We start from the raw sequence: 20,827 nt of genomic DNA, 5'->3' as shown, positions 1-20,827 counted from the left end.
TATATCGTTTGATATAAAAAGCTCCATGCACTATATTGTAAGAAATTTTCAATATTTCGTTTTATTTATATGTTCACAGGAGGTATATATATAATGATAAGTATTAGTTTATTATGGGAATAATATAGTAATACAGTTATCTTGGTTTTAATTTCATACTTTTAAGGGCACAAAATCAAAAACTAACATCGGAATATCAAAATAAAGATAATAAAAATGGAAAAAACCAAATTTTCATTTTTTCTTCAGTTTTGTTCGAAAATTTCACCTCTGCCTCCCCTTAAGATATATGGATCGTATGAGGAGACTAAGAGGAAGGCAGAAAATAAGATAGATTGGAGAATGCAGGGTTTGCAGTGAAAGACCTGACTTAGGCAGAACACTATGCATTGTAGCCTATATATGTAATTACACATCCTAGTCGCATCTTATTATCGCGCAAAAAATGTCAGTTTCACAACATAAAAAAGGGTAAAGTTAAAAAAGGCTTTTCCTTTAGACTCCATAATCCTCGGCAATAGACTGAGGTCGTGTGGACAGCACCACACCCCCACCGCCTTCTATCCCGGGTAAGACCCGGTACTCAATTTGACAGAAGGCTGAATGGGCTCTGGGGCCGTTCTGGAAGTTTGGCAACAAGCAAAATTCTGTCACCACCAGGGAATAAACCCAGGACCTTCCAGTCCGTAGCCAGTTGCTCTACCAAATGAGCTACAAGTAAGAGTGAGAAAAAACACATGTAATTAAACACAGGAAATCTATGGGCCTTGCTAGCACTCCTGGTTTAAGTCATGCCAACTCAAATGGCCATCTCATCCAAATTAAAAACTCAGATGACGTCACAGATAAAGATCTCTCTATTAAAAACTATACATGATATTACTACACTTCGATTTCCATCTTTAATGAAATGGTCTACTTCGGAGTGAGATTTATTTGCTGCGAGGATGAAGGATATTTCCCTCGCCACAAAAAAATCCCCTTCTATTAGTGGCATAACTAGAAATTTTGGATTGGGGGAGGGCTAAGTTTCTGGAACATCACTTGGAAAATTTGTCCATAACTTAACATTCAACATAGGCCTATTTAAAATACAACTATAAGATTAATCATTTATCTACATTACAATTCACGTAGAGTATTTTTTTAAGAATACCATTATTGTTCTTGTTTCTCAAAACTTGATGAAAGAATATTTACGAATTTTACAGCTTTGCTATGCTAGAGAGAAAAATAGAGAAAGCGGCCCATCCTTCCTGCCGGGGTAATAAATTGCACATTTATTGGTATTCCCTTGGCAAAACATGGTTTATCCAAAGCCGCATAATTATACCGTGTGTTTTTCTGGGTACAGAACATAGGGATTCATTCAACATTGCCATAAGGAACTTGCGTATAAAAACAATGAAGAAATAACTTAATCATTGGGCCTTGTTTAGAAATTAGCAGACTTTGACAATTTGTAAAACAAGAGAACATCATTTATGAGTATTTATGACAACGTGAAAAATCCATCTTCACCTGGGTTTGAACCAGAGACATTCTGTGTATTTATGACAACGTGAAAAATCCATCTTCACCTGGCTTTGAACCAGACACGTTGTGTGAATTTATGACAACGTGAAAAATTCATCTTCACCTGGGTTTGAACCAGAGACGTTCTGTGTAGTTATGATAACGTGAAAAATTCATCTTCACCTGGGTTTGAACCAGAGACGTTCTGTGTATTTATGACAAGGCGAAAAATCCATCTTCACCTGGGTTTGAATCAGAGACGTTCTGTGAATTTATGACGTGAAAAATCCATCTTCACCAGGATTTGAACCAGAGACGTTCTGTGTATTTATGACAACGTGAAAAATCCATTTTCACCTGGGTTTGAACCAGAAATGTTCTGTGTATTTATGAAAACGTGAAAAATCCATTTTCACCTGGGTTTGAACCAGAGACGTTCTGTATATTTATGATAACGTGAAAAATCCATCTTCACCTGGATTTGAACCAGAGACGTCCTGTGAATTTATGACAACGTGAAAAATTCGTCTTCACCTGAGTTTGAACTATAGACGTTCTGTATATTTATGACGTGAAAAATCCATCTTCACCTGGGTTTGAACCAGAGACGTTCTGTGAATTTATGACAACGTGAAAAATCCATCTTCGCCTGGGTTTGAACCAGAGATGTTCTGTGTATTTATGACGTGAAAAATCCATCTTCACCTGGGTTTGAACCAGAGACGTTCTGTGAATTTATGACAACGTGAAAAATCCATCTTCACCTGGGTTTGAACCAGAGACGTTCTGTGTATTTATGACAAGGCGAAAAATCCATCTTCACTTGGGTGTGAACCAGAGACGTTTGTGTATTTGACAACGTGAAAAATCCTTCTTCACCTGGGTTTGAACCAGAGACGTTCTGTGTATTTATGACAACGTGAAAAATCCATCTTCACCTGGGTTTGAACCAGAGACGTTCTGTGTATTTATGACAAGGTGAAAAATCCATCTTCACCTGGATTTGAACCAGAGACGTTCTGTTATTTATGACAACGTGAAAAATCCATCTTCACCTGGGTTTGAACCAGAGACGTTCTGTGAATTTATGACAACGTGAAAAATCCATCTTCACCTGGGTTTGAACCAGAGACGTTCTGTGTATTTATGACAACGTGAAAAATCCATCTTCACCTGGGTTTGAACCAGAGACGTTCTGTGAATTTATGACAACGTGAAAAATCCATCTTCACCTGGGTTTGAACCAGAGACGTTCTGTGTATTTATGACAAGGCGAAAAATCCATCTTCACTTGGGTGTGAACCAGAGACGTTCTGTGCATTTATGACAACGTGAAAAATCCTTCTTCACCTGGGTTGAACCAGAGACGTTCTGTGTATTTATGACAACGTGAAAAATTAATCTTTACCTGGGATTGAACCAGAGACGTTCTGTGTATTTATGACAACGTGAAAAAGCCATCTTCACCTGGGATTGAACCAGAGACGTTCTGTGTATTTATGACAACGTGAAAAATTCATCTTCACCTGGGTTTGAACCAGAGACGTTCTGTGTATTTATGACAACGTGAAAAATCCATCTTCACCTGGGATTGAACCAGAGACGTTCTGTGTATTTATGACAACGTGAAAAATCCATCTTCACCTGGGTTTGAACCAGAGACGTTGTGTATTTATGACAACGCGAAAAATCCATCTTCACCTGGGTTTGAACCATGAATGCTCTGTGTATTTATGTTAAGATGCAAAAACCATTTAAACCGGAGATGATTTGTGTAATGAAATGGTGACAACTATCCCTGGGTTCGAATCCGGACTTTTTCATTTCGTGGTCTATCAGTCTACCAATGAAGTTCCCTACACAAACATAACCCAAAGTTTGGCTGCAGTTATGGAACATCTCTGACTTCCACATTAAATTTATAGACTCTAATCCTGCCTAGCAACGAAATATTTGTCAGTTGTCAACGTGTCGAGATTCAGCATCATGTTGACATGCCACAGACAGTCCTCTTGTCAGTGTAGCGTCAGGGTTAAAGAACCCTGGATACGAAATTTGGTTAAAACTCGGCATGGGTACGAAACCTCTGGGTATGTAGAAATTTAGGGACATGGGAAGATAGTCTGAATATTATGTTATGTATATATATTACTATGTTTTAGTAACTTCACTGACAATTCTCTCACGAACAAAAACAAAATCGCGAATTGACTTGAATATTATAAATATAGCCTATGCCTAGCGTAGTATAGAATTCAATACTTCCAGCATAATAATATTAAAACGTCGACTCTGCTATTTTATATAAGTTATCAGTTTCATAGAAAGCAATGTAATCTTTCTTACGAGTTACATAACCGCTTAATGATACTGTACAATTAAAAAAAATCAAAATGGCATAAAGAACTGCTCTTCCTCTTTCACTGTATCACGACATAATCACTTTTTGTTATTTCCTTTCACTTTCAACATACCTCAGTCCACCTAGCAAGCTTGTTCTGAGCCAGGTCCAACTCCTCAACCCCCTGGCATTTCTTCTCGAGTTCCTGCTCATCTCCAGCTGTTTCGATATCACAGTCGTTTAGCACCAGAAGCGATGGAATAGAATTTCTGGGACTCTTCTTCGGCACGTAAATTGCGATTGGCAAATCAAGGTCAAAATTTTCGGCCTCTTCTTTACCATATTTCTTATCTATTGCTTCTAAAAGTGATGGCATTTCATATAATCTGGAACAATAACGAGAAATAAAATCACACTCCACCAGGACATGCCATACTGTGTCGCAAACATAACACACACTGTTACGTCTGGCTTTGTTTCATACACTTTCACCACAACAGCTGATTTTAGCTGGGATATCTCTCTGGCAAATATCCAACTCGTAGGCTATTTCACCACTAAAAAAAAAATTCACACATACGCAGAAGATTATCATGCATAAAACTGGCACTGCAACGCCACGAACCCAGTGCTATAAATCCTAATATTGTATCAACAACTAAAAACTTATTCAACAATTGCGAGAGCGATTACTTATTACATAAAACTTTCACTCGCAGTCATGGATACGGATATTGAACAAAGCAGACGGAGGCAGAAAAATTCACACTTGTATTTGCAACCACTGCTAACACCCATCTACTTCCACGGCACATTATTCTGTTTAAATAACCTCAAAGCAATGCCCAACATAACTTCTGATCATTTTTATGTGATTTAACTTACTGTTTTGCAGTTAATCGACGGTGGCAGACCGTCGAGGTCTTTCTTCCAGCTACACAAGTTTGTTTATATTTACAAAGCACAGCTGTATCACTTTAGTTCCCTTCGTGTTGTGCAGATGTCGCTGAAATACAAGGTCATTTACCGATTGGTTGGCGCCATTTTATATCGAATTAGACGATCGAAATGCGTTTCATTGCAAATATTTAATACAAGGAGTGCACTTGTATTAATTGAATAGCGTCATTGTAGCAATTTGTAACAGTATTAATACAGAACCAACAAGTTGTCAAAGATCACACTTAAGTGTGAATAGGAGTATTTTACGCAACCCACATGACAATAGTGATAGGTGTGCTGCCTATCTCTCAGGCTTATAACACGACATTCTAAGAATAATTACGGAAATACAACGGAATGTACAGATTCTTTTACAGTCATACTTCTGCAGATGGAATAATATTTTAAGATGAGTTCGTTAGTCTAAAATAACAAGAAATTCTGGTTTGATAGGAATTTCTAGTATATCAATATTGATACGCAATCTGTTAAGAGAAATATTCCTGTTCTATCTTTAAAAACGTTTAATTACTTTTGCTCTCTTCGTGTGGTATAATTTACAATTCAGAAACATCCACGGGAATGAATACTTCATCGTTTGGAACCGCCCACCTAAATAGGTCAGACGTGTTATTCTTGGATAATTCTGTATTTAGGTCATCCCTGAATAGGCAGAGAAGAAATTTCATTAAAACAGAGCGTTCTAAATAACGAAAGTATGTGGTCGCCAGGCAACCGCATTCGAGTGTTTCGATATCGGAAACCAAGTAACGGAAAAACAATTGATTTAAAAGAAGAAGAGTTATTAGCAGGGAAAGGATTTATATGTAAATACATATTTACTTATAAAGCTAATATAATTTATATTTTGCATTATCTTTATGTTTCACAATGTGTAGGGTTGAAAAATCCTACTTTTATTTTCCATATTTTTCCATATTTTAGAGTTTAGTACATATTTTCGTTAATTTCCATATATTTTCCATATTTCATATAAAACAGTCCATATTATATTAGGTTTAACAATAAAACAAAACAAAATTCCATTAACTTTTAAAAATACATTTCAACAATAGAGATTTAAACACATGTTCAGTAATCCCTTTAACATCAGAGTTATTTGAAAATTAGCAGTCCTATCAACAATGGGAAAGTAAGTTACAAAACTGTATTAATTTAATTTAAAATTTTTAACAGACTTCAGTTGTGCAGCTCAACAGTTAAATGCCAGTCAGAGTACACATAGGTTCAGTTTTGTAAATCATACTATAAAGACGGTAAATATGCCAAAAGTACGTCATTCAGTCAATTTAAAATCAAAACTAACAAGTTACATTTCAGAATTTAAAGAAGATGGTTTATCAACTGACAATAAAATATTATTTTGTAATTTGTGTCAGTGTGCAGTATCATCTACACAAAAGTTCCTGGTGCAACAACACATTACAACTAGTAAACATCAGGCCAACAAACAACTAAATTCCAAGCAGAGACAATTGTTTTTAACACAACCAACAACATCGAATGTAAGATCTGAGTTTAACATCGACCTGTGCCGTTCTCTCATCTCTGCTGATATTCCTCTCTACAAACTAAAGAATAAGGTCTTCAGGGAATTCCTTGAAAAATATACTCAACATACAATCCCGGATGAGTCAACACTTAGGAAGACGTATGCTCCATCCATCTACGATGAGACAATACAGAAGATAAGAGATGAAATTAAAGATAGTTCAATTTGGGTTTCCATTGATGAGACTCCCGACAAAGAAGGTAGACTTGTTGGTAATGTAGTTATCGGTTTGTTAAGTGAACAATATTCTGAACGAATTCTTTTACATTGTGATGTTCTAGAAAAGTGCAATAACAAAACTATAGTTAAACTGTTCAACGAAGCTATGGGTATCCTGTGGCCAAAGGGTATTATGTACGATAATGTGTTATTCTTTATTAGCGATGCTGCCCCTTATATGGTCAAAGCTGGACAAGCATTATCTGTTGTATATCCTAAATTGACTCATTTTACTTGTGTGGCGCATGCATTTCATCGTGTGGCAGAAGTGGTCAGAGACAATTTCCCTAAAGTAGATTTGTTGATTTCATCAGTGAAAAAAGTATTTCTCAAAGCTCCCAGTAGAGTTAACGTGTTGAAAGAAATGTACCCTGAAATTCCATTGCCACCAAAGCCAATTTTAACTAGATGGGGTACATGGCTAGAAGCAGTTGAATATTATGCCGAACATATAGACTCTATTAACAATGTTCTCCTTGCATTGGACTCTGAAGATGCAGTCTCAATTGATACTGCGAAAACAGTTACCTGTGACATAAGTGTGAAGAATGACTTAGCTCACATTCAGCATACATTTTCATGCATCATAAAAACGCTCAAAAGTCTCCAAAATAGGCACCTTTCACTATCTGAAAGTTTTGAAATTATAAATAGTACTGTGGAACAACTGAATCGTGGTAGAGGTAAAGTTGCAGATGCAGTAAGAGCTAAGGTGGACACTGTACTTTCAAAAAACCCTGGATATGAAGAACTACAAAAGGTTGTTGCTATGATGAGTGGTGAATCAACAGTGAAGATTAACTTGGACTTATCCCCAGCAGACATTGTGAAATTGAATTATGTACCAGTTACTTCTTGTGACGTCGAACGCTCTTTTAGTCAGTATAAATCTATCCTCAGAGACAATAGAAGAAGATTCACTTTTCAGCACTTGAAAGAAATGTTTGTAACCTATTGTTATGGTAACAGACAATAAAAATTGTGTTTTGTTGAAACTACATTGGAAGATAAGGTACGTCCATTATATTTTTTGTTTAGTTTGATTAAAATGTACCAATATTTAACGTACATAATCATTTTTTTATAATTTTAAGTCCATATTTAATTCCATATTTTGGTAAAAATCCATATTTAATTCCATATTTTGGTAAAAATAACTACATATATATTTACATATTTCATATATTTTTAGTCCATATAAATCCGTTCCCTGGTTATTAGTGTTACAGATCTTGAAAACAATCGTTTTAAATTAATTTAAGGAAGAAAGAAGTAATTTTGAGGGTTTAACAGGTTCATATTTAAAGAAAAAAAACTTTCGACTGTGTTTCATCTGCTTTCTGTGGTAATCTATTGATGTTTACGTCAATTATTTTGAAATATGAACATGACAAGGGATTCAACGAATTCCTATACTTAATTGCGTGGAAAGTTTATGCTGTTCGTAATTGTTATTGTGAGCATGATTGGGACTTGAAATAAAAATTTGATATTCCTTTTCATGTCTATCCTCGTACTCATAAATCTAACAAGGCAGAGCCTTCTCGATAATTACCAAATACCTTATTAATATAATAATATGTTATTTGTAATTATTTCATAGTTCGTCATCATTCCATGAGGCCTAGTCTGCAGACAACAATGCAATTGATAGTCGAAAAGATTCACACATCAGTTTGACGACAATGAGTTGTTTGGAAATGTAGTGGATAATATTTATTATTTATTTATTCTGGTGTAGTTAAAGCCATCAGGCCTTCTCATCCACACCACCAGAAATACAAATACAATAACAGAAATAAAAAGAAAAAACCACTATAAACAAAGTAAAGTCACACAAAAATATACACAGGTTGCATTCACACAAACTTTAAATGAGTGATTAAGTATATAATTGTATTCTAATTAACTAACATAAACAAGAAACTTGCGATTTTAATCTAGAGTAAAAAACACAAATCAACACTTCTAGCAATACCTAAAAAGCATTAAACAAGACAAAATTTTCCAATTTAATTTTGAATTGTGATAAAGTCCGGCAGTCCCTGACATCACATATATCGTTACATAGAATAAAATTATATTCATTTTCAAATTAATACCATAGTTATGTACTTCAGAATTAGACTATATCAATTAACTATTTTTATCTTTATTCTTCCCGCATTTATTAATCATTCCATTTGTGTACGAGTAATAATTTTTGCTTAAATCAAAATTAAATTTATATTTCGTTAATATTTAATATTTATGTTAAAAATGAATTCATTATGATGTCACATTCGTTTTCCTTTTATGCTTTATCACGGCTGACTGGATTCGAAATTGCTTGTTTAAGACAAGTCATAATTTCAGTCATCTAAGGCCTACTGTAATAAAAATGTCACCGTGTTAACAGACAGATTTCTCGAATGTAAATCACGTTTAAGACTTTTCTTCTTAAGTCTTTATGTAATTAGGTCAGGAATGAAAGATTTCGTCCTGGAGGCAATTTTCAATTCAAGAGATGTATCTTTATAATCCGCTGGTAAGCAGAAGCGTCACTAGAATCTAGGCGGAGAATAGAAGTGGGGTGTTCAAGTAAGAAAGGGGGTGCGAATGCCTATTAAATAGGCCTTAAGCTATTGCTCAGTTAAACGCAAGCTTATGTGCCTGCCAATAAAGCATATTTCTGCAATCGATAATCATAAATACAATACAACTGAAACCGATATGAAATAATTTAAAAATTGCGTGATTTTCCACAATGCGAAACATATTGTAGGTCAGAAGTTCAGTTATGGGGTACATGTGCACGATTCTTAAGATAAATATGAATTTATTATTATTATTATTATTATTATTATTATTATTATTATTATTTACCAAAATAATATTAATAATATTAAAATGGATTTGAGGAAAGTGGGATACCGGTATGATGATAGAGAGTGGATTAATCTTGCTCAGGATAGGGACCGATGGCGGGCTTATGTGAGGGCGGCAATGAACCTCCGGGTCCCTTAAGGGGAGGCAGAGGTGAAATTTTCGAACAAAACTGAAGAAAAAAATGAAAATTTGTTTTTTCCATTTTTATTATCTTTATTTTGATATTCCGATGCTAGTTTTTTATTGTGTGCCCTTAAAAGTATGAAATTAAAACCAAGATAACTGTATTACTATATTATTCCCATAATAAACTAATACTTATCATTATTTATATACCTTCTCTGAACATATAAATAAAACGAAATATTGAAAATTTCTTACAATATGGTGCATGGAGCATTTTATATCAAACGATATAAAGTTTTATAAAATTATTAATATTTACAGAACTATTGTACTTATAAAGTTGAAACTTGGTATATCCATTACTAATAACATACTTAGTATCCATGATCAATTTCAAACAAATCGGATAAATTTTATGGATTTTGAAATATTCACCTCTGCCTCCCCTTAAAAGCCATTTGTAAGTAAGTAACCACTATTTTTTTTAATATATGCAGCTCTACAATTCTATTAAAATGTGAATTTAATTACAAACGTTTCCTAAACTGCTTCGTTGTTTCGGGTTGCTAATGGTTACCATGCTGTCCGTTGATTCGTGCAAACTCGGCAATGAATTTTAAAGAACGATAAAATCTGAAAGGGTATAAAATCTATATAGAGTAACAAAATTTGACCAAATATGACACATTTCTCGTCCTATTGCTTCTACTAGCACTATTTTCATTAAGAACCGGAACTTAATTCATATCCCAAGATCTATGTAATCATTAAGATCTGAATTTTTAGGTTTTACATATTTTTCTGTGACTTTTGTGTAAAAAAATTAGGTCTTCTTCCTTTACATATTTGCTGGCGTCAAATATTCGAATCTTAATGAACTTGAAACTGGCTGAATGAGATTTTAGATTTTAAAACCTAAAAACGGCTCAATTGTTGTGTGTTGAACCAATGAACAAAAAACAAGCTTTTCTGGGGAGTCAATAAAAGAAAGAAAATTTTATAAGTAATCGATGTCATTTAGAATGTGAATATTTTCAGAAATATGTTAATTAGTTTTATTTAAAATGTGTGCTGCTTGCCTTTTCGTTACTGTTTCACATGCTGAAAAACATTTCAACTCTCAAGTACCACTTCGCGTATGTAATGCTATTTATACCTTCCGTTCAGCAAATGGTCTAGAACCGCGGACCTAAGACTCAATTGAAGACGTCTCCGGAAAACATCAGTTTACTTAAATTTGTGACTTATGTGGAAAAAAGTATATTTGAAAGCATACATTCAGAACAATAAATTATTGAAATAAATAGCAGAATAAACTTGTATTATTGATTAATCAAATGGTTTTAATAGTAAATATAGATCTAATGAAATATGCCCCTGAAATTATTTTCCTTTCTCCTGGGACATGAATTACAGTTATTCCGAGGAGATCTTCAATTGTTGCGTCAGGATTGTGAACAAAAATGGCAGTAGCAATAATGAAATACGTCGTTGTGACATCTTGTGCGTAGAAAGGACTTCATCGATCGTTAAGAATGTGCTGAGACGGGATGCGGAGGGGGAGAATGATGGAGATTTCCTCTCCTTAGAAAAAAAATATCCCTCCCTGTTCATACATAGATAGACTGATTGTGCTTATCTCTGGCAGTCGTGATAATTTCTCCACTTAAATCTTGTTAGAAAGGACTTTTATGAATAGAAACGGCTTAATGAAAAATGTATATTATTGTTGTTATTATTATTAGAGTCTATTATTATTAATTATTATTATTATTATTATTATTATTATTATTATTATTATTATTATTATTATTATTGAATAATAGTTTCTGAATGTACATTTGGCTCACTTGTAAATACAGCAGAAATATTGTAGCAGAAATTAAATAGCTTCCACCATTTATTGGTTGGTTACACATTGTTGGCCATCAAAAAAATCGCTGCGGATTACGAAAGATTACATGTAACTGAAAATATGGATTACAGTATCGTTAGCATCTGATAATTCAAATAGGCAATAATTATAAACAAAATAAAATCGAAATGGTGGCAGATAAGAGAAAACGTTGGGAACACCAGTTTTAATAAGTAATATAATAATAAAATAAATTTAGCTTCCCTTATGAAAAGGTTGCCAGATTTGACAAAACGTATTACATATAATTTGGAAACACATCTAAAAGGTAAAATGATATACATTTCAAACCGTTAGGGAATCGAATATGCAAAATGTCAGAAAAATTTACACCTAAGTAGCGTTTTTGATCATTTACAGTTAACAAAGGGGGGAGGGGGAAATATCATCAGATAGGTTAGAATGATTTGAATGCCATATACTTTGTTAAACGTTGAGTAGGCTTTAATCGTGTGGTTTATGCTATTATTATTATTATTATTACTATTATTATTATTATTATTATTATTATTGTTATTGTTACAAAGAAACGAGATAAGTATAGCTAAAAAATTAGGCTACATTATTTTTCTGAAGGAAAAACATTCATTTCCATAGTGACCATAGCTTACTATGGTAACAAAATAATTGAAATCACAGCACGACCTGAGTTAAGGCTGTCCAATAAGACAAGAATTTCAATTATTGAGATGACAGCAATAGATTATAATATGAGTTTAAGTTAGGTTTCTGGCTTCAGCCAATCACAAAGTATCTGATGTATGTCCAAGGGCGCCCGCAGGATCCAATCTCAGTGACAACAAGATGGCTAGAAAATTAGAGGAGAGAGAAAACTGAACATGAAAAGTACGTAGTCAGTTCTGAAATCTTAATTACCTTGCGCACATCTTCATAGTTTAAAGCACTCGCTTTTGTTAATTGTTTACCGAGAAAACATGTATCGGGCACGTAGAGAAAAATATAAAGAAAACGCGTAAAAAATAAAAAAATCTCAGTGTTATCAATTGCTACCACTGGCTACCCCTGTGGGCGCCCTTGTGTATGTTTTGACTCACTAATAATAATAATAATAATAATAATAATAATAATAATAATAATAATAATAATAACAATAATAATAATATACTGAGACTGTAAATTGCTTACAGAAATTCGTTAATTTATTCGTTGGACTATTTATTTATTAAATATTAATAAACAGATAGTTTAAGGAATAAATTAATTATTTAAGACACTAAATATTTTTGTGCCCAAAATGGTAATAATAGGACTGAGTCCCACTAACCCTTAATAATGCAAAAAATTAAAACACTTTTAAGGGGTTAGCTACAGCTTACAGCAGTAAAATTTTTGGAAATATTCAACATTTTTTCCTCCATTACTGTATCTTGTACAATAATGAAAATTGGTATGTGTAAAACACTGTCCTTCTGCTGTATGAAAACAATATTTTTACGGTTTAATTTTTTTTTTTTTTTTTTTTTTTTTTTTTTTTTTTTTTTTTTTTTTTTTTTTTTTTCAAAATTCGAAGTGGTGGCAGTTCACTGTGCAGTCATGAAGCGTTTCCTTCATAACTCAAAAACTTGTTAACTTTTCATGTTCTCTCTCTTTTATTTTATTGCTGAAACTCATGTTTACAATATCATGCTCTTTCAACTACATTACTGAATAAATAATATTTTTTTTTATTTTGTGTTAGAAGAAAGTACTGATATTTGACCATCTTTTAAACGAATTTATTTTTTATAAGACAATCTATCAAAGGTAGAGAAGTGATCTTGCATCATATTATAGATATGACTTGCATAAATGCACACAAAAAATTTCATCACAGAATGTTTGATAGTTTTTGAGTTAGGGGAAACGCTTCATCACTGCACAGTGAACTGAAGTTTGAAAACAAAACTGTAAATAATTTTTTTAAATCATAAAAATATTTTTTTCATATAGCAGAAGAACAGTGTTTTACACATATTAATTTTCATTATTGTACAAGATACAGTAATGGAGGAAAAAAAATGTTGAATATTTCCAAAATTTTACTGCTGTAAGCTGTACCTAACCACTTATTTGATCATTTTGTAACGGCGTTCAACATTATCCACGTAATCTATAAACAAATGCCATTCGTAAATTCTAAAAACAAATGCATGCTGACTACTGAATAATTGAAATACATTTTTGTGCGAGATCGTGCGTATTTGCTTGGTTTCCGCACAAAACCAATCCGCGGAAAGTCTAAAATTCCACATTCAGTATCCCCAACCTAACACACATAACAATTTCCCTCTTCTTACCGCTTAAGTGACATATTGATTTTACTGCTTTAGGCTTTTAACATATTATTTTTAGAGACGTTCAATATAGTAATAATTATAAATTGGAAACTTACCACTGCAATTTCACCTAAATTGCACTGTTAATTATTGTTTTTAAATATTTGCAAAAATTAAGTAAACTCTACAACTCCACTAAAGTTACTGGATTCGTGATGCAAGTAACATTAAGGAAGCCGTGAAAAAATCAACAAGATTCCATAGACTGGGGAAAAAAAAAGATAGACGTATATCACGGCCTGCTGGAGTATAGTAAACACAGAAAACATTTTAAAGCAACAATGTTGAAGATAGATATTTTTGTTTTGCAAATTTGCCGTCATTGAACAGAAACCAAGATGGAGATTTCATTGCAACTAATTAGAAATTCGTCTTTCAGGTATGTAATAAACGATCTTCGCACAAAATAATGTACGATACACGAGCGGTATGTTTTCTTTCAATTCTCGGAAATTAAAAAAGCTCAACTACGTTTCGCTTTTTCAAACTTTTCCTCGAACATGAAAATTTCAACATTCCGCTCTTGTAACACATATTACTATTGCTATATACGGTGCTGTAAAACTAACCGTTTTGGTGTTAGCTGTTTAATAAGCGACAATGCAGATCATGGCATTCTGTGAACAGCGTAGTGAAGTTGTCCAAAACTTGTCCGTGTTTGTCACAGCAATTACGTTGAGTTCTCTATGGATAAGGTTGGAGAGGAGTAATTATCGAGTTGACGCGGTATTTGTGACCCGAGCAATGACGTGTGGAGCGAGGTCCGTTACTGACCTGGAACATGCTACAGCTCTACGTTGGCGTATGTAGCGTTATTTCGGCAGAGCAACGGTGGGAAATTTCAGACGGCCGTCCTTTCTTGTTAGAGAATTTTTTTTTTTTTCGTAATAGTTGTCTTGTGTCGGTATTTCGCAGAAATCCTTTATTTTTTCATGAGGAATGCGGCGGAAACTACAATTTATAACTTAATAATAGGGTCCGCGACCCACATCTGATTTTTCTCGGGACAATATCTATGATTTGGGTCTATAGATTGCGTATACGAAGTATCAGCTTTTAAACATGGCTTAAATTGTAGCTATATGAATGCACATTTTCCTCATTTCTTGTAAATGCATCATAATTATGTTCAATGTTTTAATGTCTGTCCATATATTGTCAAGCGCATTCTTTCCGCTACATTACCGCCCTCAACTCCTGTACGGTCACGTGAGCACAAATGATAGGGTGCTGAAGGGAAGATAGAATTGGTGAAACACTCGCACACGACGTGTAATATTAAATACGGAACTAGCCATTATTTTCTGGATTGATCAATATTCTCCAGGATGATTAACGGGAATTGAAACATTCTAGATAACTAGAAATTTAAGAAAATCGAGACGTCCAGAAACAAAAATTCGTTATCACTTTCCATCTCGAATTTCTTAAATCTGTTTAATAAATAAATAAATAAATAAATAAATAAATAAATTAATTAATTAATTAATTAATTAATAAGTAAATAAGTAAATAAATTAAACAAAATAAATAAAATAAATAAATTAATTAAATTAAATAAATAAATAAATACATTAATTAAATAAATAAATTAAATAGATAAATAAATAAAATAAAATAAATAAATAAGTAAATAAGTAAATAAATAAATAAATTAATTAAATTAAATTAATAAAATAAATAAATTAAATAGATATATAAATAAAATAAAATAAATAAATAAATAAATAAATAAATAAATAAGTAAATAAATTAAATTAAATTAATAAAATAAATTAATTAATTAAATAAAATAAATTAAATAAATAAATAAAATAAATTAAATAGATAAATAAAATAAAATAAATAAGTAAGTAAATAAATAAAATAAAATAAATTAATTAATAAAATAAAATAAATTAAATAAATAAATAAATAAAATTAATTAATTAAATAAATAAAATGAATAAATAAAATAAATAAATGAATAAATAAAATAAATAAATTAAATAAATAAATAAAATAAATTAATTAAATAAATAAAATAAATTAATTAATTAGTTAAACAAATAAAATAAATTAATAAAATAAATTAAATTAAATAAATAAAATAAATTAATAAATTAAATAAAATAAATAAAATAAAATAAATAAATAAAATAAATAAATAAATTTCATAACTTCGAGACGTCCATAACTTCAAGTTCTACACTACCCCAAAAAATCACAATTCATCACAGATATTACACAACTAAACCTCTCTTTCTTCAACTTTTAAGTAATTCATTTAAATTTTATATTCACTTCATACTCCCGCTTTCACATGAAACGTAATTCTGGGTAATTCGATTTGTTTTCCACATTCCTCTTGGGGTTCAAATTAAAAATAAACTGTACACTGTATTTATTTAACCTCTTCGAAACGGTTTCATCTGCCATTCTCATCAAAAATATTTGTTCATCGAAATCCATTTTCTTTGGATATCTTCCTTTATAATACAGGATAGGACAGTTGCTTCTGACGAATTTCAGCTTCCTGTTCTAAAGTGGCTATATGCTTTAGAAATATCAAAATAACACAGCATAGACTTGAACAATGCAGTTTATTGGCATGTTATTATTGTTTTTTAAAATGACACATTTGCAAGTGATCCCCTCGCTATCTTATGGTTTGTTGCAATCTTACCCACAAATTGTCTAAGTAGTCACAATTTCCACTTCCTGAATTACCTTACATGAACAACGAAAGCTTCCTTCAGGGCTTCATTTCCCTGTGATTGTTGTGGACCGTCCGTTATTCGAATGGCTGACTCACAACTTTCGAGCTGAACGTCTCAAAGAGTCCAAGTTGGAATTTGTTGGGGCAGGTTTCCCGTTTACATAATCAAATCATGTAATAAGTGTAGAAGGAAGGATTTCCTACGTCACGGCCCAAGTAATTCAGCTGACGACAGGGGGCCGTGATCTAATTCTAGAACTTGTATTATTATAGGAAAGCATGTACACCGCATAGTCTGTCAACTATTTGCAGACAAAATAATGACGATTTTCAATTTTTTTTTTTTTCATTTTACAATACAAATCTAAATTCCTAGCTTATAGATGGAAAACAAACACAACTATTTACACATATTTACGCATTTATTTATGTATATTATTATTATTATTATTATTATTATTATTATTATTAGTTTTATATAATATTCTTATTGAATTTGGTATTCCCAAGAAACTAGTTCGATTAATTAAAATGTGTCTCAGTGAAACGTACAGCAGAGTCCGTATAGGTCAGTTTCTGTCAAATACGTTTCCAATTCACTGCGGGCTAAAGCAAGGAGATGCACTATCACCTTTACTTTTTAACTTTGCTCTAGAGTATGCCATTAGAAAAGTCCAGGATAACAGAGAGGGTTTGGAATTGAACGGGTTACATCAGCTTCTTGTCTATGCGGATGACGTGAATATGTGAGGAGAAAATCCACAAACGATTAGGGAAAACACGGAAAATTTACTGGAAGGAAGTAAAGAGATAGGTTTGGAAGTAAATCCCGGAAAGACAAAGTATATGATTATGTCTCGTGACGAGAATATTGTACGAAATGGAAATATAAAAATTGGAAATTTATCTTTTGAAGAGGTGGAGAAGTTCAAATATCTGGGAGCAACAGTAACAATTATAAATGATACTCGGGAGGAAATTAAACACAGAATAAATATGGGAAATGCCTGTTATTATTCGGTTGAGAAGCTTTTATCATCCAATCTGCTGTCAAAAAATCTGAAAGTTAAAATTTATAAAAGAGTTATATTACCGGTTGTTCTGTATGATTGTGAAACTTGGACTCTCACTTTGAGAGAGGAACATAGGTTAAGGGTCTTTGAGAATAAGGTGCTTAGGAAAATATTTGGGGCTAAGCGGGATGAAGTTACAGGAGAATGGAGAAAGTTGCACAACACAGAACTGCACGCATTGTATTCTTCACCTGACATAATTAGGAACTTAAAATCCAGACGTTTGAGATGGACAGGGCATGTAGCACGTATTGGTGAATTCAGAAATGCATGTAGAGTGTTAGTTGGGAGGCCGGAGGGAAAAAGAGCTTTGGGGAGGCCGAGACGTAGATGGGAAGATAATATTAAAATGGATTTGAGGGAGGTTGGATATGATGATAAGAGAGTGGATTGATCTTGCTCAGGATAGGGACCAATGGAGGGCTTATGTGAGGGCGGCAATGAACCTCCGGGTTGCTTAAAAACCAGTAAGTGTTATTATTATTATTATTATTATTATTATTATTATTATTATTATTATTATTATTATTATCACTGATGTTATCTACATGAAAAACAAGTAGCGTAAGACTGGTGCACCCTGGGCAGGACTACACACTTCGCATAGCTGGCTGTGGAACGTTATATGCCTGCTGTGCGTAAATTTAGGCAGCGCGGACAGCGGCCGGTCTGGCCCTGCGTGGGCCGCTGGAATGCAACAATCGCAAGGCCAGTCCGCAGCCTGCCAGCGAACAGACTCATTCACTGCCAGACGTCCAGGTTCAGTTCTGGCCTCCTTTCCCGCGCTTCTCCCGGGTTACCCCGTCCTCCCACACAACAATGTGCAGGAACAAGAGACAGTCTGCATGCTACACCTAATGCCACGTTATAAGAGGCAGCGATTTTTAGCGTTAGATTATTGAAAATTTACCAAACGGATAACGCTTCCAAATTTTCAGAAGCAGAAACTCCAGTTATATTATTGATCTCATTTTCAATATTTCAGAATACTCTCTGATAGACTATTATTATTATTTTTTTTTAATCATACAAAGACTTCTAGATGCCAACTCGTGATTTACACCATATCCAAAGAAGCCTTTAATTTAAATTTCTTATTATATGAAATATAAACACATCCAAAACACTGTTGTTCCATTTTCACTAAGGTCCAGTGGTCTTAAATCTCCTCAATCTTCCTTTAGGCTCAAAATTCATCATTCGGATTGTTCTTCTCAAAATTGTGAATGTCCCATATTAACCGAATCCTCAGAAGTTAAGTATTTACGCATTACGATCGACCAACACTTACGATGGAACAAATATATTACATATTTATGCAATAGATTACGTAAAACAATTTATATCTTTGTTATACTTCGGTCATATTTACCAATTAATATTTTACGTCTCATTTATTTAGCTTTATTTCAATCCATTCTCCAGTATGGAATTTTAGGGTGGGGAAATGCTTGTAATTCTAATCTCACTCCACTAATCTTACTTATTCAGAAAAGAATCATTAAAATATGCCTTAATAAACCAATTGATTACTCATCTGAGCTTTTGTATACTGATTTTAATGTTTCGAAAATTAAACATATTTATTATATTGCCTTATTAATCTTCATACATAAAAATCGTAATAAATTCAAATTGTATCATCATAAATATGGAACTAAAAGATCCGATTTTATACGACTAGAGGAACCAAAGTGTTTCACAAGTACAGCTCTGAGCCATGGTACCTACTTTGGTCCAAGGTTATACAATAAAATAATTGATAAATACCCAAATTTGGAAAATTTTAGTATCAGGAATTTCAAAAATAGCGTTAGGAATTTAATTTTTATAGAATATATATTGATTTAATATGTATATGTATTTGTATGACTTAAATTGTTAAAATTGAAATTGTATTTTTAAATTTAATTTATTCCTGTAAATTTTTTTTTCTTGACCCAGTTTGTGTCAAAAAATTATCTTTGTGTTTAGATATCTCCCTGAGCACGAGTTTTTTACTCCTTCAGTGAAGAACTAAGATTGTATTTCTGTCAATGCTATTTTATTAACAATAAACAATGAGCAGAAAATGCCATACTATACAAAGATTTTATTTCTTGATTATAAACACTCTCAGCATCCCTGATAACGGAAAAGTAAATTTTGAGTTTGCTTATGGTCCTGTCTGTGTACAGCGATTTTTACTGAACTATTAGACGGATTTTGTTCATATTCAGTATCTACGAGTCAATTCATCAGGGAATGATGTACATGAAATATAATAATTTTAGTACTAGTCTGTCTGTGTACAGCGATTTCTACTAAACTATTGGACGGATTTTGTTCATATTCAGTATCTACGAGTCAATTTATCAGGGAATGATGTACATGAAATATAATAATTTTAGTACTAGTCTGTCTGTGTACAGCGATTTCTACTAAACTATTGGACGGATTTTGTTCATATTCAGTATCTACGAGTCAATTTATCAGGGAATGATGTACATGAAATATAATAATTTTAGTACTAGTCTGTCTGTGTAGAGCGATTTCTACTAAACTATTGGACGGATTTTGTTCATATTCAGTATCTACGAGTCAATTTATCAGGGAATGATGTACATGAAATATAATAATTTTAGTACTAGTCTGTCTGTGTACAGCGATTTCTACTAAACTATTGGACGGATTTTGTTCATATTCAGTATCTACGAGTCAATTTATCAGGGAATGATGTACATGAAATATAATAATTTTAGTACTAGTCTGTCTGTGTACAGCGATTTCTACTAAACTATTGGACGGATTTTGTTCATATTCAGTATCTACGAGTCAATTTATCAGGGAATGATGTACATGAAATATAATAATTTTAGTACTGGTCTGTCTGTGTACAGCGATTTCTACTAAACTATTGGACGGATTTTGTTCATATTCAGTATCTACGAGTCAATTTATCAGGGAATGATGTACATGAAATATAATAATTTTAGTACTGGTCTGTCTGTGTACAGCGATTTCTACTAAACTATTGGACGGATTTTGTTCATATTCAGTATCTACGAGTCAATTTATCAGGGAATGATGTACATGAAATATAATAATTTTAGTACTGGTCTGTCTGTGTACAGCGATTTCTACTAAACTATTGGACGGATTTTGTTCATATTCAGTATCTACAGTCAATTTATCAGGGAATGATGTACATGAAATATAATAATTTTAGTACTAGTCTGTCT

At 32.6% G+C, this 20,827-nt stretch overlaps 1 protein-coding gene across 4 annotated transcripts in view; it reads right to left on the bottom strand.

The window, feature by feature from the left end:
- mlt (tubulin folding cofactor E like protein mlt) overlaps positions 1-20,827 on the bottom strand; it is a 77,865-nt gene that overhangs the window by 32,773 nt on the left and 24,265 nt on the right. For 3 of the 4 annotated variants that reach the window (XM_069826575.1, XM_069826733.1, XM_069826814.1), the window contains exons 1-2: positions 4,742-4,845; positions 3,990-4,242 (exon numbers count right to left, since the gene is read on the bottom strand). In XM_069826575.1, the coding sequence (XP_069682676.1) occupies positions 3,990-4,232 (243 nt within the window). In that variant the 5' untranslated portion in view covers positions 4,233-4,242; positions 4,742-4,845. Of the gene's footprint in view, positions 1-3,989; positions 4,243-4,741; positions 4,846-20,827 lie in introns of those variants that run through there. The other variant, XM_069826651.1, reaches the window with a different exon arrangement.

This window comes from Periplaneta americana, chromosome 1 (genome assembly GCF_040183065.1).
Source record: "Periplaneta americana isolate PAMFEO1 chromosome 1, P.americana_PAMFEO1_priV1, whole genome shotgun sequence".
In the NCBI taxonomy this organism is placed as follows: Eukaryota; Metazoa; Arthropoda; class Insecta; order Blattodea; family Blattidae; genus Periplaneta; species Periplaneta americana.
Note: the sequence above shows the minus strand (reverse complement) of the source record. Positions and strands in the feature narration are given on the sequence as shown.